The 23,066-nt window shown below is 42.8% G+C and overlaps 1 protein-coding gene across 1 annotated transcript in view; it reads right to left on the bottom strand.

Moving 5' to 3' along the window:
- Positions 1-2,978: 2,978 nt before the first annotated feature.
- PSMD11 (proteasome 26S subunit, non-ATPase 11) overlaps positions 2,979-23,066 on the bottom strand; it is a 29,932-nt gene continuing 9,844 nt past the window's right edge. The window contains exons 4-14 of the mRNA XM_010979029.3: positions 18,851-18,922; positions 18,394-18,451; positions 14,907-15,101; positions 10,216-10,360; positions 9,332-9,392; positions 7,471-7,533; positions 5,919-6,044; positions 5,407-5,442; positions 5,091-5,142; positions 4,646-4,788; positions 2,979-4,527 (exon numbers count right to left, since the gene is read on the bottom strand). Coding sequence (XP_010977331.1) covers positions 4,646-4,788; positions 5,091-5,142; positions 5,407-5,442; positions 5,919-6,044; positions 7,471-7,533; positions 9,332-9,392; positions 10,216-10,360; positions 14,907-15,101; positions 18,394-18,451; positions 18,851-18,922 — 951 coding nt within the window. The 3' untranslated portion in view covers positions 2,979-4,527. The remainder of the gene's footprint in view (positions 4,528-4,645; positions 4,789-5,090; positions 5,143-5,406; positions 5,443-5,918; positions 6,045-7,470; positions 7,534-9,331; positions 9,393-10,215; positions 10,361-14,906; positions 15,102-18,393; positions 18,452-18,850; positions 18,923-23,066) is intronic.

Below are 23,066 nucleotides of genomic sequence, written 5' to 3'. Positions count from 1 at the left end.
TAAATGTTCTTCATGCCAAGTGTGTATAAATTTGAAGACTTGGTACCAGTAAAATTACTAAGTTCCGAGTAAAAGTCAATAATTGTTCCTCTCATAAGAACAAGAATCCAGATCGTTCACAAAGGCCATTCATTTGTTATTCTTTTAGTTTGGTTCTGGAGATAGACTCAAATTTGACCACAAACCTGTGAAACAGGAACCTTAATCTTTATCAATCCAAATTACCACCTCTGGAACCAGTGATGAGGAAGTGGCAATCCAGAGAAGACCCAATCCTGACTCCAACCACACCAGCACAGAACCTGTGCCAGCTCTGCCTACTGCCCTAAGCAGAACAGAAATCTGGCATCATTCAAAACAATGCTACCATCATCAGAAAGTACTAGAATTTGCGAATGTACTAATCCAGAGATTTCTCTGTCAACAGTGTCAACTGAAAGCTTTGGGGACCTTGGGAAAACACACTGCTCTGTACCCAGAAGGCTATTTCTTCTAGGACCCTTCAGAAACATCCACAGCAGCTTCCATCCTAACTTAGAAGATGAAGGCACACTCTTAGCTCAATGTGCCCCTTCCTCTGGAGGCTCCTCGGTCTACAACCCCAACCTGCTATTCAAATGGAGCTGTCCTCAGCCCTCCTTCTTTATAGTTTACTATAAGCGCCAAGAATTAATCACCTCCAGGTCCGCTGGCCCAGTGACTCTCTTCCTAAGGCAAAGCTGAACCCCAAACTTTTTTCATCCTGCCTCTAGTGGAGGCCCATGTCCACATTGCCTTTCCTGTGTCTCAAGTTCCCCTTCAGATTCTGGTGTTGAGCAGAGGTTAAATGCTTTCCACTTTCCAAAATATGCTTGGATTTCTGAGCCTGGAAGACACCCCTTAGAACGATCTGGACCCACCCTGTTACCTGTACCTACAAATTTCAGTTCTAACTATCCTAGTTCATGGCAGCAGTACCAACCTACACTTCACCCCACCCCATTTCACAACCCATGGAAGCTTGCATTGGCCTGGGCCTTTTCCAGCCTGGCCACACTCTCGTGTCCCCCTCTTGCCTCTGTCCGGCCGCCCTTTCCTAGCACCTTCAGAAAGAGCTCTTGGCAGAACTACCCTAACGTCCTCACCCATGTCAGAGGCCAAGTCACATGCAGAGGAGCATGAATGGCATGGCACTGCCAGCACACTGGCTGTCGTGATTGAGGAGGGGGGCGGTTTGGACCCCTGTCCCCTGTGCCGTGACTGCTCGGCTTGTTTCAAGGCACCACACCACTCCTCCGCTCACTCAACCCCACCACCACCACCAGCCTCGAGCTCCCATCACTGCTCCAACAGCGAAGAAAGGAAGGGCAACCATCTGCCAAAAATGGCAGAATCAAGGGCCCAGAAGGCAGACCCAGCTGAATGAGGCACAGCTGTTTTCTTCCCAGTCTTCACCACAGAACTGCAGGGAAGCTCTCCAAGTCCCACCCCCATCAATCAGCCTCTTTATCCTATAGCCTATCTCTAGCTGCCGGAAGGACCAGCCTGCTGGTCACATGCGCTGCTGGGCTGGGATGTCCACGGAGAGCCGCCGTCCTCTGCATGCCCCCTTCCCATACCACTCTCAGGAAGGGAGGTCAAGATCCCTGCCAGCCAGCTCCCAGAAAGGGCTCCAAATAAAGCAGGGCTGAGCCCTGGCTCCTGAGGAAGTCGTGCTTTGTTCTCTCAGGCATCACAGAGCAGCATCTAGCGGCCCTTCTGGGCAGTGCAGATTACATAACTCTCACCTGCAGCGGGGCTCCACAGCCACCCGCCCCAGCCACTCCCAACACCACCAGTATCTCATTAACACATAAGGAAGCCCTGGCACCATGAAGGCTGGTGCCAGCAAGGGTCCCTAAGTGACGGAGCCAAGCAAATGCCAGCCCATGGGCCACCCCACCCTCTTGGCTGCGCCTAGAATCAGCTTATCTGAAGCCTGGGAGGGGAAGCAATCCTGCGAGGTCTAGAGCAGCGCTGTCCAAAAAAAATATTAACGTGAGCCACAAATACAAGCCGCATAAGTCATTTAATATTTCCAAGCAGCCACATTAAAAAAGTAAAAGGAAACAGGTGAATTTTAATAATAAATTTTATTTAACCCAATAAATGCTCAAAATATTTCAACATATATAAAAAAGTTAAGCAATTTTTCATTTTCTCTTCACATTCTTCTAAGTCTGGTTTGTTTACATTTGCAGGGCAACACAGTTAGAAATAGCCACATTTTAAGGGCTTAACAGCCATGTGGGGTTCGTGGCCACACTGGACAGCGCAGGTCTAGAGGAAGTCAGCAGAGGAAGGGCTGCTGCCCCACTGAGCTCCTGGGCTGCCCTCCCCTCCCCGCTGCCCTGGCTCTGGATCCCTCTGGATTATCAAAGTCCTTTACTGAAGCACAACTCTTCCTTAAGTAAAACTATACACAGAGACACAACACTGAAACACAGAACAGTGACTCAGCCCCAAGTGGCATTAAAGGCTAGAGCCCACCCTCCCCTCCTAGCAGCCCAGAGCCCCTCAGGACAGACTGTTCCTGGGGTCTGAAGGGCAGCAGGAAAATCAACACTTTTGAAGATTCCAAATGAAAACTAAACCACAACTGGATGCCAGGGCTCTCGGGCACCTGTACTTCCATGACTTCATGTAACCTCCCACCACAATTACCTGCCAAGGAAGCACCATTCTCGTCATGCAGGTGAGGAACAGGCTGTGAGGATATTACAGCCCAAGCCCTGTGTCCTCACTGGACCACGATGCCTTGGAAAAACAAAGATAACTGAATCCTAGTTCCCATCTCAGACCTTACAGACCAATTTTCTCACCCAAAGCCCTCCACTTGACCCCAGATCTAAAGGTCTCCCATGAACCAAATGAGATAGCAGAGCTTTGTCCAGTCTAGAGGGCTACACAGAACTGCCTGGACTTGATCAGAAGCCCTCCAGCACTCAAGAAAGGACACCTTTTGAAAAAAAAATTGTTTTTATTGGAACTCATCTGAACATCAGATATACCTGGTGTTGGTTAGCAAGAACCGTTTGTACATTTGATATTGATGGTGCCAAAACCAAAACAGTGACTGGACATGATGGGGAAAGATGTTGAGAACAAAAACCTGATTTTGGAGAGGAAAATAAAAGCCAGTCAGATTCAGTGAGGATGCTAAACCTGATACAACAAAATCCTTTTACAAAATATAAATTTATTACGAAAACCTGGAAGGATAATCTGAGAAAGGAAGAGAAAGATAAAAGGAGGCCAGCAGGAAGGAGGCAGGAGGAGGAGGAGGAAAAAAGAGAAAACAAAGAGGAATGAGAAGAAAAGATAGCTGAGCACGACAGAGGTGCAGAAGCTTACCTGCCCAGATGGCACGAAAGCCTTGCTATGTAATCTCATCATAAAACAAAGCATGCTGAAGTACAGTGCCCTACCTCCCATTCGTTCCATTTCTAAGAGGTAAATAAAGAAGCTCCCTGGGAGGGGGACATGAGGTTGCTCAAAAACCCAACAACAAAAATTGGGAGAGAGAGGGGGGAAAAATCCACACACCCCACAGTCTCATTTCTGATGTTCACTGTTTAAAAAAGGAATAAATCCATCTGACAGCAGGACAGGAGCAGTCGGACAGGGAGAGAAGCTGAAGGATTTCAGACAGCCTGACTCCCCTGGAAGGGAAGGAGGAAGGAAGAGAGACAATGGGATGGTCTCCTGGGTGAGGGGAAAGAGAGGAGGGGAGAAAAGAGCAGAGAAGGGAGGCAATTAAAACACTGACGTCTAATCTAGTTTACTGTGTTAAAAAGGGCCACATGCACAGCAGGCCCCCGAGGGCCCACCCTGCTCCCCATGTGGCCGCAGTGGACACGAGCTCCCGGCCTCGTCCCCATCCCTTCACAGGTCGGAGCGGAGCCGTGCGGGCGCTGCTGCTGCGGTGGCGCGGCGGGACCTTCAGCCAGTCTGCTGGAGCCATTGTTCAGGGGAAGGGTGAGTGGACAGGCCATATGGCAAGGGAAAGAACACCGAAACGCCTCGTTTCAAATAAAAAAGAAAACAGCAGTCTATACACAGTTGTTTGTTTTGGTTCAGTACAAACAGAATAAAAAGTCGTTGCTTTGATGGTCAGGCAAACACCCAATTCTGAAGAGGAGAGGTGACGCCCAGCGGTGGGTTAGGAGCCCCCGTGGCTGGCGGAGCGCCTGGCTTTGCGGCCCTCTCCCAGGAGGCAGAGAGCACAGCTTTAGGTAGTGTAAGCCTTTTTCCTTTTATTTAGAATAACCTTTTTTTTTTCTTTTTCTTTTTTTTTTTAAGCAATTTCCCCACTCCCAAGTTGGGCCAGTAAAGATTACATGAAAACTGGCACACCTATCGGCTGGAATACAGATGCACCAAATGAGGATTTAAAAACTTTCCGAGCGAAAAGTAGAACAGAAAGAAAAAAGAATCTCCTAGCATTTTCCCCAAAGGTTTCACTCTCCCGCCACACACACTCTCCAAAGGACCGCTACAGATCCAACTCTGCAAGAGAAGACAGAGCAGTGTCAATCGGGGAAGCCGCCAGGCCACCAGGAGGCTTTCAGTCTCGACAGGCAGAAGACAGCGCTGCCCGGGCCCAGGTCCCGGAGCCAGCACTCACCTATGTCAGTTTCTTGGCTTTGTTGTAGAGGGAATCCACTACTTTGCTCATGTTCTGAATTGTTTCCAGAGCAGCTTCGTAAGTTTTATCTACTGGGGGTTCGTCGAAAATAATCAAGACACCCTCCCCCTGGTCCAAGATCCCTGTAGGAGACACAAGCGCAACCCAGGTAGAAGAAAGGATTAGACACACAAGCACTTGGGAAGCAGCCCACTCCCCAGCTGCCTCACTTTCTCCAGAAAGGAGGGGAACAGAAGTCATCTTCCTGCTCCATTTGTGCATGTTTATTATATACTCTCATCACAGGGATAAGAGGGACAAGGATCCCAGGGAACCACCAGGTGACACAAATGGAGCACCTTCTTTCAAGATAAACAAGAACATGATGCCTCTTCACCATTTCATCACCACCACCAGACCCCTCGCCTGTATGATGGTTACTCACCATGAAACTTCTTGTCAAGAATCATCTGTGATAATTTCCTTTCCACTTCGGCCTAAAATCAAAGCACATGATTAAAGGGACCAGCATCCACTAGTTAGAGATCACGCTGACACAAAAGCCTCGTACAAAAAGGGTCTTAGGGCAAATGGAATGAAAATAAAACAGCAACAATACAACTCCAGCTCTGAGCTACAGTCCCCAGTCCCTCCTGAGAAGCTTGGGAGCTTTCCAACAAGGACCAGCAGGTTTAACTGGCCGCCCCTCAGCATGCCCCCTTCCCGATCCCTACCCCCAAGACAAGCTCAGGACTCCTTACCTTGGAGAGTTTGATGAGGCTAGATATGTGTTCGATCTAAAAGGAAAGGTAAAAAGACACCAACACTGACAGTTTCATTTTTGCCTCTAATGTTACAGTTGGGGTGGTGCTGTTTCTTGAAATTCTGCCGAATGTCTCTACAGGGCGAGGTTCTCTTTAGACATTCTTGAGTCTCCTGTGCTTGGTCCAACTGCCTGCCCTTCATCACTACAATGAACACACTCCTGTCCTACACACCCAGAACAAAGAGTTTACCACATGCATGGTGACTACAAAAGCAAGGAGGAGACTGCACTGAAAACAAGCAGGGACAAGCTCGCCAGCCTCTACCCAACAGCATCCCCCTCCTCAACTCTCATTCCCTGTGAAGAAAACCCCAAGCTGTTGAGAATCTCCTGCCCACCACACACACTCTTGGATGGGCGTGGGAAGGGGGTGGGCTACAGTGAGGATGCCCAGCCAGAAACCTCCTCCCACCAGAGAAGGGCGAGAGCCCCCAGGAGGGTTCTTACCTGTACTCGGGAAAAAGGCTCGATGACTCGGATCAGATTCTGTTCCAGTAAGTTATCATACAACTTGGCCAAGTGCGTGCTGATGATTGGGTCATCCCGGAGCTCTGCCCGGTAATCTGTCAGGGCCTGCCAAAAGAGCCGAGATTGGCACAGAGTAGCACTTGAAAGCCATGCTACTCCCAGCTTCCTAAGCAGTCTGCTGGCCCTTGTAACTACATGGCTGACTGAAGTTCTGGAGGATTTGGGGGAGATGAAAAAACAGCCACGACAGAAGGCAGAAGAAAAGGAACATCAAGAAGTGAAAGATGGAGCCACCCTAGGCTTTCCGTCTAAAGGTTCACATGGACAGCTCAAATCAAGTAAGCCCTGAGAGCAGCTCTGCTGACAGGCCCAGTTAGCTGCACAAGCAGTCCTCAGTCTGTATTCTACAGAACAAATAGGGCCACCACAGGGGAAAAAAGAATTCTGAGGTTAAATAAGTGGGCAATGCTGAATTCCACAGCTAGCTCTTGGGGTTTTACAAGGAATACCACACTGTAGTCACTAGAAAACAAAGCATCTTTCTAATTTTGTTTAGGCCTAGTGTTTCCCAAATATCTGATCACAAACCCTTTTTTTAAGGAATCCCTAACAGAAGTGTTTCATCAAACATCCTAAACCTTGGGGTAAAATGATCTAGACCATTTATTCGTGTATGTGATTTATTTACCTTTAGTAATGGTCTCAATATCATGTCAGCTGTGCTATAAGGTGTTAAGGGAAGCAAGCAAATCATGCCACGTAAGGAAATGAAACTGGCAAGAAACCTCCAGGAATATGATGACTCTTAGGGGGCGGTCAGAGACACACAATCTAGTCTCTGTCCACACTATTTTTCTTCCTGGACCTAGGTCTGTTTCCATTAAGCTGATCATTATACTCAGACTAAGAGGAGAGAGGCTCGGAAAAGTGCAAGTCTCACCCTACTGATTAGGTAAGTTTTTCTCCTGTTCCAAACCTTTGCAAACACTGAGCGAAGAGCTCCATCCTGAGGAAGTGTCCTTCAGCCCAGACACGCACATCAAAGCCTCTCTTCTGTCCGCAGAGGAGAAGCAGAGCTGGCACTTCTGGAACTGAAGGGACACCTAAGACCATGCTGTGTGGGAAAAGAACTAGGCCCGGAATCACACCTGATACCCATCAGCTGTGTCACTTGGCCCTCTTTAAATCCCAGCTCCCCCAAGTGTAAAATGCAGCTAATAGTGTGTTGTGAAAACTCAAGCAAAAGAAGGATGACAGAACTTTTTGACACTGAAAGGCACAGTTTATAAGTGAGGTATCACAACTCAAAAAGTTTCCTTGTACAAAAGTGCTTAAACTTCCTCGTTTTGATATTGTACTATAGTTAAGATGTTACCACAGGGGAAAGCTGGGTGAACGGTACATGGAATCACTCTGTACTATCTTTGCAACTTCTTGTGAAACTATAATCATTTAAGATTTTAAAAAGAAGTTTTTTTTTAAAGTACCTCTCTCCCCCACCCACTCCCTACCAACTCAATTCCATGCTTACCTTTTCAAAATCTGCCAGTGATCTGTTCTTGCTAGCCTGAGCCACACATTTTAATGCTTCTGTCTAAGAATAAAGAGAAAAATAGTGAAAGTGACCTATTCTGCACACTCACATCCCAACAAGTCTCATAAGAAACACGCAAGGGGCCGCGGGGAGAAACATGCTATGTCCGCACAACTTCTGGCTGCAGAGAAGAACCTTCCCCACCACTGTTCTTCTTGGAGGCCTGGGAAGAAAACCTAGAAAAATACCAATGTGTGCCAACCAGTTTCCCTTTGAAATCTGAAGCAACTTAAAAACACTAGGAAATAGAAAGTTTTCCAAAAAACAGACTTTGATACAGCACTCTCCAAAGAGGACAAGCTAAAAGGGAAGCTGGCCAGGGAACTGTGATTTCTTTCCCCTCCTCAAAGACTCCCTATCACCGTATCCCCCCAAATGCCTTCCTGCCCTGAGACCTGATCACACCTGTGCTTTATCCAGCCTTATTCTGCTGGGTTTGGTGCACGGCACAGGCCAGTTTACTTTCATTAAGGCTGAGGCATCAAAATTCTACATATTATGCTGAATATTAAAACCCCAGAGTGACGAAGGTATAATCAACGGCTGAGGGGCAACTTCTAACCTGGTTATAAAAGGCACCTGACCAAGCTATCAGATCTCTACTCAGTGAGAAATCTACATTCATCTTTCTAGAGATGGGCCTGACTCCTGCTTGAAATCTCTCATCCAAGTGCAAAGGACAGAAAGACCTTCTCTTATACCAGCCCATGCACTTAAATAAGGAGAGTGTGTCTTATACAGGAGACTTTAAAAATGGTGCAAACCTCATCATTAATATAGTTTGTTTTCAGCATTTGTCCTATAGACAAAACAAACGTCATAATGAGAAAAGCCTGAAACTTAGAACCAGATAACCCAAGATCAAAGTCTGGCTTCACCATTATTAGTTACCTGACCTTGTTCTGGACACCGGATCTCTCCTAGCCCATCTCCTCAACTCTAGTTCTAGATATTACAGTGAGTTTTTCACTACAGTAATAAACCAGTATTCTTTTGGTCAAAACTAGGAGCTAATCTGAAACTTTTTCTAATGAAAAGCCAATTAGGGCCACTGGTGGAGCAGGAAGAAATCATCTGCTGTGGACATTCTGCCAAAGATACAGTGAGAAAGCCAATGTGTCTGCTGTTCAGAGTCAAGTGCAGTTGAATCTAGAAGATGACTGTTACTTTACTAGTGATAAGCAAGCAAGTACAAAGAAGTGATGGTGCGCACATCTGAGTCATCATCTTTCAACAGGTCACTCTCACCTACTCAGGCATAAGAGGCACCACAAACAGGGCTACCGACCACCAAGGGCCTCTTCTTGCGCCACACGCAAAACTCAGGACATGAGTAGAAAGGTACTGATGTGAGAAGCACTTGATGCGTCATCAAAACCTAGTTTCTGCACCAAGCAATCCAATCTCCCTAAAGCAAACGTGCACCTGAGCTTACTGGGCTCCAGACTCTTAGAGAACCCAAGACTTCATATTCTGTGCATGTTAACTTTGCAAGCCAAGAGCACAGGAGATACATTTTCTGGCGCAACCTAACTCACTGAAAATGCTACAGTTCAATTCTGAATTCTGTAAGTCCCTCAAACTGACTGATACCCATAAGAGCAACAAACATTGATTTTTCAAGCCAAGAATTAACAGTACAGGAAATATACTGAATGAGCTTAAGGAAAAGAGAGAGGTAAAAAAGAATGAAGAGCAGAACGGAGGTCGGAAGAGCATGGTGTCACCGCACACCACGCTGGACAACACGCTGCCTGAGAGCGAGCAGAGATCAGAGCTGCAGCCCAGGCGTCCCTACCTGCCGCCCCGCATACCGGAGTGCAAGCTTCCCGCTCACCAACGCCTGGACATCTTCTGGGCTAGAAAAAAAGACATTCTTGGTCAATTGCTCCAGGATGTTATGCTTCTAAGTGTATGTATAGGCAAATTTCTTTTTCTCAAAATTCCACTGAAAAGACTCTGCCCACAGAGGTAATCAGCCCCCACCCCTAACCCCACAGGCCCCTTACACCACAGAAGCCAGGCTTTCTCCACTCTGCGCTCAGTGCTGAAGAGGAGAAAAACTCCACATTAAAAAGAAAGCCACAATGAACCTACCAAAAGCCAAAGACCCAACAGGCAAAATGGTAAGTACAAATCCAATCCCAGCATAACAGGTCATTTTAAAACACAAGCCCTATACACTCCTAAGATCCAAACAGAATCCCAGTCAGTATCTCATTTATTCCCAAAAGAATGTGGATAAATTCTGTAGAATTCTTTATAAAAAGATCTGTCACGTTTGCCATTGCCAGCTTTTCAAACCCCTCCCTAACCTCTTCCTTTATCCACACCCATTCTGGGTGGCCCCATGGCTGGTGCTAGTCTGTAAGCTATTTCCTGGCCCTCTGTCCTGTGCTCAGCAACTCTCTGGACAGAATATTTGTAAGAGGAGGAGAATACTCAAAGAGGAGGTGCTGGGGAAGAGATTTCTAAAATCTGTCTCCCCGATTCTGAAACATCAGCGAGCAAAAGTACTCTCGATTACTGTCAACCCTCCCACTCCACCTCAACCAGCCCCACCAGGCAGCAGGTGCTGCTTCTGTACCTAGCCAAACGCCCTGCCCAAGCCATCTCTGCTGCGGCAGAAAAACCTAGATAAAAGACTTGAGTTCTCATATCCCAAAGTTAACGTGCACCTACGTGTTGAGCATGATTTTGCACAGCAACATGTACTTCAGAGATGTGATGGCCTTGGGGCTATCGATGGAGTCATAACCCTCAAACGCCTCATAGAAATATGAGTACGCCGTTTTCCAATCCTTCTCCTCTGCTGCGTGGATAATACCTGGGCATTAAAAGAAAGGAGTGAGAACCATATAAAATAAAAGAACCACAAAATCTCACAGGTGGGAAGGGCCTCAGAAATCTATCCCACCCTGGAATAGATCCCAGAAATCTATCCCAGCCGACTTATTCATCAGGTCAGGAAAGGATAAAGGACCTGCCCAAATCACTGCCATCTAGTGGCAGAGCTGGGATTAGAACCCAGGTCTTTGGCCTCCCAGTTCAGTGCCATCTTGCAAGTATTAATTCCAAAGAAGTTAGAGGCCCAACTAAAGAGGATCCTAAAAACAGCATACAATAACACCTTTCTCAGGCTTCTCACCATCACAGCAGTCCTACCTTTTAGAGCCACCAGAAAAGGCCATTATCTTCATAGGTCAGGAAGTTGACCCAAACATCCCTGGTATGTACAAATTACCTTTTAATAACATCAACCGTTTCTTTAAGAAAGCTTTTCTAAGCCTGACGTTTTTAACTGTAAGCAGCTTTCATGGGAGAAATAGAAATCCAACTTTTAATATTCTCATTTTAGATATTGGTCGTTTATGGATGTGCTTTTGCCTTGATGCAATCAGTGTGTAGATTGCATGTAGTGCCAAATCCACGAACTTGACTGTACACAGTAAAGCAGTATTTCCTTAGGCTGATACACTACACTTCATTTGACCAATTCTCTACTGTTTAGAAGCTGGGTTGCTCCCAATAAGCCTGGCTTTGACTGAACCTGCTATTCCTTCTAACCTCTGCTATGACTTGGGATGACATGAAAATTGGCTCTTTCTAGCCTGGGAGGCATTGAAGCCCTAAGATTCTGTATATCAGTTCTAACTCTGCCTTAGTCCCATCTACCTGTTCACCACAGGGCTTCCCAGCTTTTTACATGTAGGAAGTACTCAGCACACCAGAGTGAAAGGATGAAACTGCTTACACATGACCTCAAGGGATCAGTTTGAGCATACTTTTAACCCACCTGTCACATACCTGTGTGCCTGGCACGCCAGCTGGAAACTTCTGACTTAATAACCATTAGTGAGTGATATGTTCCACACCCCAGTACTTTCACCCCACCCAAAAGGCCTCCCATTTTGAGGCTGAAGGAGTCAACTCCTTCTTCTACTACTGTTCTTAACTACAGAGGCCTGGAGAAAACCTGCCCTCTTCTGCAGTCAAGGAGACCTCCCTAAAAAATACCCAACAAACTATTAACACTGATGAACTACGTGAGACAAACTCCCGTTTTTCCACTCCTCCCAGTCCAAAGTGTGAAGAGCACAGACCAGACCCAAAATAAGACTAGTTTAAAAAGGGGGGGGGGGGAGTAAAATAAGGCCCAAGAACTGGAATACTGCTTTCCCAAACACATTAGCAAATAGAGACCACATTAGGATGACACGCATCATAGCTGGTTAGACACATTCAACACAGATACTAATGAGGGCCTACCATGTGCCAAGCACTGATATGACTATTATTGAGGAAGTAATTACAAGTAAGGCCCTGAAGGAAATCCTAGTCTCACAGTTGGAAAGACGGTCATCAAAACAGTAACAAGGAGATCTGTACCATAATATACCTTTCGTAGGGAAGTCCGAAGTAAAGGAGGCACTGAAGTGGGTTTATAAAGGAGACATGTGAGCTGGATCTGAAGGGATGCAGACAAGTTTGCCAAGGGGGCAAGATGAAAAGCAGAATTCCAGCAGAAAGACAAAATATATAAAGGCACAGAAGCAGGGATACATGAAGTCATTTGGTGGCTAGGACTGAAAACCGGAGATGAGCACGAAAAGGAAAGAAAGCCTCCCTTTAGAATGCATTGTTAAAGTAAAACAGCCTGGGGATAACGCTGAACCTTTGGAAAATTTTAAACAAAAGAGTTACATGATCAGATCTGTGTTTCGGACACATGACTTTAAGACCAGTAAAGAAGATGGACTGGGAAAAGTGACAGTGAGATTAGTAAAAGACTACTCCAGTGGTCCAGTGGCACTGATTAGAGCAGTGACTGCAGAGATGGAAAAGAAAGTGCAGATTTGGAGACAGACTCAACCTGATCTGGCAACTGACTGGATATGAAGGGTGAAGGAGAGGAAGGGAGTCAAAATTACCTCAAAGATAATAGCTTGAGCAGCTGCATCAATGACACCACTAACTAAAACAGGAAATGTAGAAAAGGATGGTTTGAGGGGGGAAGGGTTAGATAACAATCTTGGTTTTGACATGCTGAGATTGAGACCTGTGGGACATTTAGAAATGGGATTTAGGAGAGAGACAAGCTACTGAAGCTCTAGGTGGGGAGACCGTTCGTGTGCTACATGGCAGCTGAAGCCATGGGAGAGTGCAGGGTGAGACAGGAAAAAGGGAAAAGGACAGGAAGGGAAAAGAACTGAGAAAACAACACTGAGCACACCCACACTTAAGACACATCAGAAGGAAGATGAAACAGCAAAGTGTGACTGAGGAGAAGCAGTCAAGAGAAGAGAACCAAGAAGACAAGGCTATCAGAGAAGCCAGGAGTGCTCAACAGGGTCAAATCTCCCCAAAAGTCAGAGGTTGGGGGGAGTTACTACCTTTCAAGGAGTTAATAGAGAAATCAAAGTAATAATATCCTTAGAAATTACAACCAATACTAGAGAAACACAAAAAAACCACACGAGAATACTATGAACAACTATATGAAAACAAACTGGACAGCATAGAAGAAATGGACAAGTCTCTGGAAACATACAGTCCACCAAGACTGAATCAAGAAGAAATAGACCACTTGAACAGATTGATCACTAGAAATGAAATAGAATCAGCAATGAAAAAAACCTCCCTACAAACAAAAGTCCAGGACCAGAGGGCTTCACTGGGGAATCATACCAAACATACAAAGAAGAGATCATACCAATCCTTCTCAAACTCTTCCAAAAGATTGAAAAGGAGGGAATACTACCAAATTCATTCTATGAAGCCACCATCACCCTGATACCAAAACCAGACAAAGATACTACCAAAAAGGAAAATTACAGGCCAATATCATTGATGAACATAGATGCAAAACCCTCAACAAAATATTAGGAAACAGAATCCAACAGCATGTAAAAAAGATCACACACCATGATCAAGCTGGATTCATCCCAGGGACACAAGGATGGTTCAACATACGGAAATCAATCAGTGTGATACACCACACCAACGAAAGAAAGAACAAAAATCACATGATCATTTCAACAGATGCAGAATAAGCATTTGATAAAATTCAACACCCATTTATGATAAAAACTCAAAGTAATAATATTCTTTCAACTTTTTTCAAGAAGCTTGACAGAAAAGGAGAAGACAACAATTTAAAAAGGAGACAGAGCTGTGCCTTTTCAGCTGGGGCAGTTTGAAGACTGAGAGGAGGATCCAAGTGGAAAAGGAAAACAAAGACTTAGAATCGAACAAAAGGACAGGGAGAAGAAACACTCTTGGTAACAGGTAAAAACAGGTAGTGATACAAATTCTGGAAAGAGAAATAAACAGGGTTCACATAAAAATGGCCTCTATTTAAGAAACAGGATGCAAGTTCATCTCTTGACCATGAAGCCAGAGCATAATGAAGAGAAGCGGCTTAAAGAGAGTGCCAGTATTTGGCCAAAGCAAGATGCTGGGATGAGAGCTGACACTTTCCACCTCACTTCAGTCCTCACCAACATACTGTGAGGGGGTAGAGTTATCATCACCATTTCACAGACGGGCTCAAGATAAATTAAGTACCTTGCCCAGTCGCACAGCTAGAAACTGGCAGAACTAAATTCCAACCTAGAAAAGTTGTTTTCTGGAGCCTCTGCTCTTAACCTTTGCATGGCAAAACACGCCATTCCATACTCACAACACCTGAGAGGCAGGCATGGGAGCTATTCTCTCTCTTGCACAGTGTTACATGGAAACAAAAGTTGCAACGAGGTGACACCAAGCCTTAAACTAGTCCTTGGCCTTCAATTCCAACGCTCCTCCAATGATAATAAATTATAACTAATAAAAGCTGATGACTATAAGAAAAAGTATTTTCCTGCCAATCCATGGCCTCCTAGCCAAACATTCACACACTCCATCAGAAAGCTGTCCACTACGCTCGACTGAAATGGGGGTGAGGGGTGTCTTTCCTCAGCCTTGATTTGAGGCCCTTTGGAAAAATCCAACATGCTTTGCAAAGGTCTCCAAGTGATACCAGACTTGAATTAGTCCAATCCTGGAGAGAAGTGCTACCATCCTGAGTGACTAAGATGGAAGTTACAGGAGATCTTTTTAAACATAAGTGAGACCTCACTAGGGTGCTGGCTCTAACAGTCAGGTTGTCCGGTCAACCACAGATTAAGCATGTTCTTAATATATTTCAGGCAGTAAACAGCAAGTGAATAGAAAAGGGACAGCTAGAGAAGTAACCTTGCAATTGGTTTCTCTGAGGAATAGTGAGCCAAATTGCCAATTTTATTCTCCAGCCCCAACCCCCCATTCCTTCCACCTGTGGGGTAAGAGGAACTTTAAGAAGAAAACATCCCAATAACAGCTATGGGTGTTACCTGACTGCATATCCAAGGTGGCCTGCAATTTAGGGGGGCAGTAAATGGCATTTGCTGTGGTTCGAGCAGAGGTTAAGGCAGCTCGGGCTTTTGGCAGGTTGCTCAGGGCATGGTATGTTTTGCTTTCTAAAAGCTGTACTTCCACCAAAAGGGCTTTGTCATCCATCTTTTTCAACTCCCGCAGCAATTGGGAACCTGGAGAAAGGAAAAATATATATATATTCCTTTATTAGCCATAATTTTAATACTTTAATATCATATCTCTCTAACTAACCCTCACACATTCAAGATAAAGAAACCTGCCTGAACTCAAAACCTCACAAAAGGTTATCTATTTACAAGAATTAAATTTTCTGCTAATGTGCTATCTTCCAAAAGAGAAACACAGATCTCTCTGAAGCCCTTCTGCATGCATACAAAGGACATCAGAGCCGAGAGTCCTATAAGCTTACTCTTAAGATTGAATACAGTGGGAATCCCCACCCAGAAAATGCTGAAACTACTTATCCAGACAGGTACCTGACCTCACTCTCTTCCACCCAGCAAACACAAGACTGAATAAGAAACACCAGGCACTAGGGTTGGTGGGGGAAGGAAAGAGTTCTGCACCTACTAATGTTCTCCAAATACACCTTCTTCCCCAACACAGATGAAAATCAAATCCAGCCAGACTTACATATACAAAAATTAACTCAAACTGAATCAAAGACCTACATGTAAGAGCTAAATATATAAAATAAACGAGTAAGTCTTTGTGATCTTACATTAGGCAATGATTTCTTAAATATGATACCAAAAGCATAAGCAACAAAAGAAAAAAAAAGATAAATGAGACGATCAAAATTAAAATGTTCTTCAAAAGACACCATCAAGAAATTGAAAAAAACAAGTTATAGGACGGGGAAAAAAAAATTTACAAATCATAACTAGTAAGGGACTTATATCCAGAATAAATACTAAAAGCACAACTAACACAATTAAAAAATAAACAAAGGATTTGAATAGACATTTCTCCAAAGATATACAAATGGCCCAAAAAGTACATGAAAAGATGCTCGACATCATTAGTTTAGTCACTAGGGAAATGTAATTCAAAACCACAGTGAGATACTATTTCACACCCACTAAGATGGCCAAAATTAAAAAGACAAGAAAACATTAACAAGTGTTAGTGAGGATGTGGAGAAACTGGAACCCTCATAGATTATTGCTGAGAATGTAAAATGGTGCAACCACTTTGGAAAACAGTTTGGCCGTTCCTCAAAAGCTTTTAAACAGACTTACTTTGTGACCCAGCAATTCTCCCCCTGGGTATATACCCAAAAGAAAAACATGTCCACATAAAACCTGTTCACAGCAGTATTCCCAAGAGTCAAAAAGTGGAAACAATCTAAATGTCCATCAACTGATGAATGTAGATAAATAAAATGTTGTACAGCTATACAATGGAATATTATTCAGCAATAAAAAAAGAATGGGGCCCTGCTATATGCTACAACATGGATGAACCTTGAAAACACTATGCTAAGTGAAAGAACCCAATCACAAAAGACCATAACTATGCATTTATGTGAAATGTCCAGAATAGGCAAATCTACAGAGGCAAAGAGTAATTAGTGATTGCCTGGGAAAGGGGACAGGCAAAGACAATAGATGGAGAATTAATGGGAAGTGACAACTAATGGATACAAGGTTAGTTTCTGGGGTGATGAAAATGCTCTGAAATCAGTTAGTGGTGACAGCTGCACAACTTCGTGAATATACTAAAAACCACTGGACTGCACACTTAAAAAAGGGTGAATTTTATGGCCTGTGAATTATATCTCAACTTTTTTTAATGCTACTATTTGTTTAAACCATATGAAATTATCACTTCTGCAGGATAAAAATTGAATCTTGTCATTTTTCTCAACCTAATAGATCATGAAAGCCAAGTTCTTCCATTCAGGGATAATAGTCCAGAGGTACCCATTAGGTTTTTTTAAAAAAGCAGCAGGCAGTTATAAAATTCTGGTTTTAGAAGTGAAAAAAAAAGTGAAGGGCTACAAATGGCAAAATACCCTTTTTTATGGGTGAGCTGTATTCCATCACATATATATGCTACATCTTCTTTATCCATTCATCTGTTGATGTGCACTTAGGATGCTTCTGTATCTTGGCAATTATAAATAATGCTGCTGTGAATAGCAGATTGTATGTACTCTTTTGTTTTTGTTTTTGAATCAATGTTTTTGTTTTTCTCAGATATATGCCGAAGAGTGAATCTGCTGGGCCATATGCTGGTTCTATTTTTAGGTTTCTGAGAAACTTTCATATTGTTTTCCATAGTGGCTGCACCAATTTACATTCCCACCCACAGTGTACAAGGGCTCCCTTTTCTCCACATCCTTGCCAACCTTTGTTATTTGTGTTTTTTGATAGTGGCCATTCTGACAGGTGTGAGATATCTCATTGTGATTTTGATTTGCATCTCCCTGATATTAGTGATGTTAAGCAATTTTTCATATTCCTGTTGGCCATATTCATTTCCTCTTGTAAAAAAATGTCTGTTCAGTTCTTCTGCCCATCTTTTAGATGGGCTGGTTGTTTGTTTGCTTTTCAACTGAAGTACAGTTGATTTAAAATGTATTAGTTTCTGGTGTACAGCATGGATGGACTTGGAGGGCATTATGCTAAGTGAAGTAAGTCAGACAGACAAAGACATTACTGTAAGATATCACTTACATGTGAAATCTAAAAAAATACAACAAACTAGTGAATATAACAGAAAAGAAACAGACTCAGAGATGTAGAGAAGGAAGTAGTGGTTACCAGTGGGGAGAGGGAAGGTGGAGAGGCAAGATGGAGGAGGAGGATTAAGAGGCACAAACTATCAGGTATAAAACAAGCTACAAGGTATACTGTACAACATGGGGAATATAGACCATATTTTATATTAACTATAAATGGATTATAACCTTTAAAAATTGTGAATTACTATATTGTATACCTGTAACATATAATATTGTACCTCAACTATACTTCACTTTAAAAATACGACATTGTAAAATAAATACATAAATAAATTTAAAAAATGAAAAGAGAAAAAAAAAGCACGCAAAGATTTCAGGATATTTATAAAGGTCAAATGGGAATAGCCTTTAGTTGGCCCACTTCAGGTTCCTTATGTATTTCCACTCAATTAATTTCTTGATGTTTAAAATAGATTATAAGGATAATTATAAACAGAGAGTCTAAATGTGACAGTCAGTAAACACTTGCAATCTGAACCTTTGGTTCTCTACAATTCACAGATCAACTCTAGTTGTTTCTCAGAACGTCTAAATGGCGTTTCTCCATGACAGATTCAGTAAATGTAAGCCACCTTAAATCCTTAGAAGCAGGCACAACCTGAATTACTAATACATAACTAATAAGAGGAGCTAGGTTCAGGACACATTCAGTTAGCCAGTTTGGAGGCCTTATTAGCTTCCACCAGTTTACTTACCCAAATGCAACGCTTCCTGGTACCTCTTGGTATCAAAGTACAAAGACACCAGTCTTGCCTAGGAAAAAGAAAAGGCATTGACTGATGGAAAGGGGATAAAAAAAGCCAAAGAAAGAAATCAAAGATTGACAGTCACAGAACTGTTACTGTTGAATATTCAAGGCCTGATGATAGCATCAAATTCAGCCTAAAAAATCATCTAATCCACAGTATTATCTCCTATTATGGCCAGTGACTGTTTACCATGTTGCTGCTTACTTCTCTGAGCTAGGTACTGCTAGCTGTCTCAAAACTTCAACTAGAGCAATTCTCATGAGTGGGACTACTACCAATAATTTTGGGTGCCAGAGTAGTACAAAGCTGCTGAAAATACCTTTGATCAGGATAGTGTTAACTTACATTCACAGACTGTCAAATGCCTAAGAGAACTGAAAGCAGTACTACTATAGGTACATACCTCCAAAGCTTGGCGTAAGAAAGTTCTTTTCTCTGATTTGGCCCATTCGATACACTCTAAACACAACTCGACCTGCAACAGGGGGAGACAGTACATGCAGCATTATGTCCCCACACTCTTCCCATAAACCTCGCTTTGGAGAACACCTTTCATTCCCTCCTTATACATTACCCGTGTCTCACAGGACATGCCTTGATCCACAGTATCTCAATATATAATGGTTATATCGCAATGGAGAATCAACTTGGCTTTTTACACACAAAGTATCTTTGTACTTAGATTGTGTTCCTTTAGGAAAGAGCTTCATCTTCAAGATTCCTCCTCTACCTTTCCAGGAAGGATCCAGAACTTTCAACATACTAGCTCTGAAGCGAAGATTTCTATGATGGCTGAGGAATTTGTATAGCAGAAATTTCTCCCTGAATAGTAACAGTAATACATTAATGTGAATACACTGGTCATAAAGAGGAGAAATTCTCAGCCTAGGCACAAGTGTCTTATTCCTAACAGTTGCCTGTAAGACTCAAAAGGCCCAGCTGGCTCTTCTCTTTCAGATTCTAAGAAATGCCAACTAACAACTCACTATCAGAACACAGCAGACTTAGCATGTATTAAAGGGAGTAAAAAGAAATCAGAATTAGCCTAACACCTAAAAGGGCTTTTAAGCTTTATTTAAAGGCTATCTAAGTTCTATCTGCTACCCAAGCGACACTGTAACATGCAGAGTAACTGATTTAAAGTAGTGTTCTGTATAGATGGTCAACATACCATCAGGTATCCTTGACAAATTAGCTGTGACAAAGAACATATTAAGTGCTGCAGATCTTGTATCCCTTCTGTTACTCCAAATTTTATATTAAGATTCATAATCAGAGCATAAGGTAAAAAGAAACTGAGCTTTCCACAGAACTAAAATTGCTAATACAAGTTTTTATCTAAATCCAAAGTTCTCTTGAGAGATGTTATGAGGGAAAAGTGAAGGGACATAATCCAAATTGACAGACCTTCTGCCTTTAGATCCTAAGTCCAAGCTCAGCAGATAAATGGATGACATTACATGGAATTTGGAGGCTTCACGAGTAAGAGATTCAATGAACTCTTTACAACTCACTAGAGCCCCCTGGTGGCTACTTAATCTCCAACTCAGCTCAACTGCCCTCATAAATTCTACAAAAACTAAGATAAAAGCAAACCAATCACAATTTCAGAGTTTTGAGTTATGTCCTAAAAAGTCAAACTCAATATAAGATCTCTTTGTGACATGAATAGAAATGAAAATATTTTGCTGAATACTTTTAGCAACAAAAATAAAAGTCTTTAGTCCTACATGACTCAGGGAGCTAAGAAATGCTTGCCATCAGTTTCACCCGGGAGCTTTTTCAAACCATACAGCAACGAATGCCAAGGCTCCTGATTCAGTAGTCTGGAGTAAGAGCTTGGCCGTGCTGATGTACAGCCCTTGTTAAAGAGGCCCCGGATTCTATTCCAGCATCTCACTGTCCCCGTTTCCCTCATAGTCTGGATGTTAAGTACTGGCCCAAGGTCAGCTGCTGGGACCTGAACTCAACTCTTCCTTCAGTGCTCTTTCTATCTCAACCCAGGCTTAATAAATTCAGGTCAATACAGACATTTCTCCTAGAGTAGAAGATTTTTACAACATAAACTGCGTATCTGTCATCAATTACTGAGTACAGATATTTGCAATATCTAGGACTGTAACTGGTGGAACCAGTGCTTCAGTTCTAGGAAAAGATTTTAAAGGCCAGTTGCCCTTGCTACACAGCTATTTTGTATGAGAGGCTTTGTGCTTTGTTAATGCTAACAATGACTGAGAAAGGGGATCAGAATACACAGGAGGCCCATGCTTCTGGAGGAAGCCCTTACTTGAGCCCAAAAGCTTGACATGGTCAAAACTGGATATTTAAGTTTTAAATCAATACACTTAACCATTTTTTAAATGCCTATATTAGCTAAATTTCTAAGGGAAAAAATTAACTACTATTCTAAGTCTGAAATTCTCTATCACAAACTCCCTTTTTGCATTGAAATAACTGTTTTGGTAATACGATTTTTGATGTAAGGTTTCTTAAAAGGTGCTACTGTGTTCCATTTGGATAGACTACACCAAAAAATGGCTTCCCACAGAAACTCCCTAGAGATCCCTGGAAGGTAAAATTAATTCTGGAATTTCAGTTCACTATTTGGCAAGCGTCTGGTTCAGTCTTCTTTCTCCCCTCTTGATCCCAATTCTCTACTCCCCTCCCTTGGCCAACCACCCCAGTCCTCACTCCCTACTCCACCCATACATATATCCTCATTTTCTAGGTTCTAAACCTAAGTACTGCAATTAACTAGAACCTAACCTGAATCTTATCAGTTTTAGGAACATGGCAAGCCGAAGAGTGTTCTGTAGATCTATACTCAATTTTCTATTTATTGAGTCACACAGACAAATGTAACAATGCCCTAAGCTTATATCTCAAGTCAATAAACTTAGTCTTAATTCAACAAACTATCCCCTGAGCATCTACCATGAATAGGGCATAATCCATACATTCCTTCAACAAATCCTAGTTATGTAGCTTCTCTGAGCCAGACTTCTCTCAGTGCAAAAGATGCAGCAGTGAACAGGACACAGGAGTGATCCTCATGAAACTTACAGTCTAAGTAGGAAACAGGTGTTAGTAAGTAAAATAAATATGAAGAAAAGTAAAGCAGAGATAGGGTATTTTAGACAGGGTGATCAAGGAAGGTCTCTGAGGAATGAGATATAAGTGAAGACTTGAAATGATATGAAGAAAACAACTGTGTTAAGATCAGGCTGAGACCAACCAAGATGTATAAAAATGCCCCAAGGCGGTGCAGCCACTGTGGAAAACAGCATGGAGATTCCTCAAAAGAAAGACTAGGAACAGACTTACCATATGACCCAGTAACCCCGCTCCTGGGCATACATCCAGAAGGAACCCTACTTCAAGAAGACACCTGCACCCCAATGTTCATAGCAGCACTATTTACAATAGCCAAGACATGGAAAGAGCCTAAATGTCCATCAGCAGATGACTGGATAAAGAAGAGGTGGTATATTTATACAATGGAATACTATTCAGTCGTAAAAAAAAAAAAAAAAAAAGACAACATAACGCCATTTGCAGCAACATGGATGCCCCTGGAGAATGTCATTCTAAGTGAAGTAAGCCAGAAACAGAAAGAAAAATACCATATGAGATCGCTCGTATGTGGAACCCTTAAAAAAAAAAAACAGAAGAACATAAATACAAAATAGAAACAGACTCATAGATACAGAATACAAACTTGTGGTTGCCAAGGGGGAAGGGGGTGGGAAGAGATAGACTGGGAGTTCAAAATCTGTAGATACTGACAGGCATATGTAGAATAGATAAACAAGATTATACTGTATAGCACAGGGAAATATATATAAGATCTTGTGGTAGCTCACAGAGAAAAAAATGTAACAATGAATATATGTATGTTCATGTATAACTGAAAAATTGTGCTCTACACTGGAATTTGACACAACATTGTAAAATTACTATAACTCAATTTAAAAAGATCTAAAAACAAATGCCCCAAGGCTAGAACAGTTTAAAGCTATAGCCTTGGTTAAAGGAACAGCCATGAATTAGGAATGAGAAAGGCACTGTGGTACAAGATACACAGTGCTTCATCTCAATGAGACTATGTTACAGTAAAGGAGATAAAAAAAATGTTCAAGTGACCGTCAAACAAGGCCAAATAATCAGAAATATAATGTACAAAATACAACGTGGATCACTGAAAGAGTTAAGATCACAGTGATGTCAACAAGGGAAGATTTTAGAGCAGATGGAACTCAAGACGGGACCACAGAATGGAAGGGTGTATCATGACGACATTCAGGGCTTGCTCAGCAAACAGCCAGGTACACAACACGGCGGACATGGCTGGTACACTTCGCAGCATATCGGGCAATGAGGCTGCTGTGCTCAGTCATGTTGTAGGAAAACATGAAACACCTGGTTCTGCGGGCAATGGAGAGCTGCTGAAGGGTGGGGTGAACAGGGAGAGGAGTAAAATGTTCAGGGGGCTACCTGGTAGGATACCTCTGAAAATGGTGCTATGAGGCTTCTGCAGTAGTTTAAGAAAGAAATAATTAAGAGCCCACTTTACAACAACTACACTTCAGGGGAAAGAAAGGAAATAATTAGAACCCAAA

Source organism: Camelus dromedarius, chromosome 16 (assembly GCF_036321535.1).
Source record: "Camelus dromedarius isolate mCamDro1 chromosome 16, mCamDro1.pat, whole genome shotgun sequence".
Taxonomy (NCBI): Eukaryota; Metazoa; Chordata; class Mammalia; order Artiodactyla; family Camelidae; genus Camelus; species Camelus dromedarius.
Note: the sequence above shows the minus strand (reverse complement) of the source record. Positions and strands in the feature narration are given on the sequence as shown.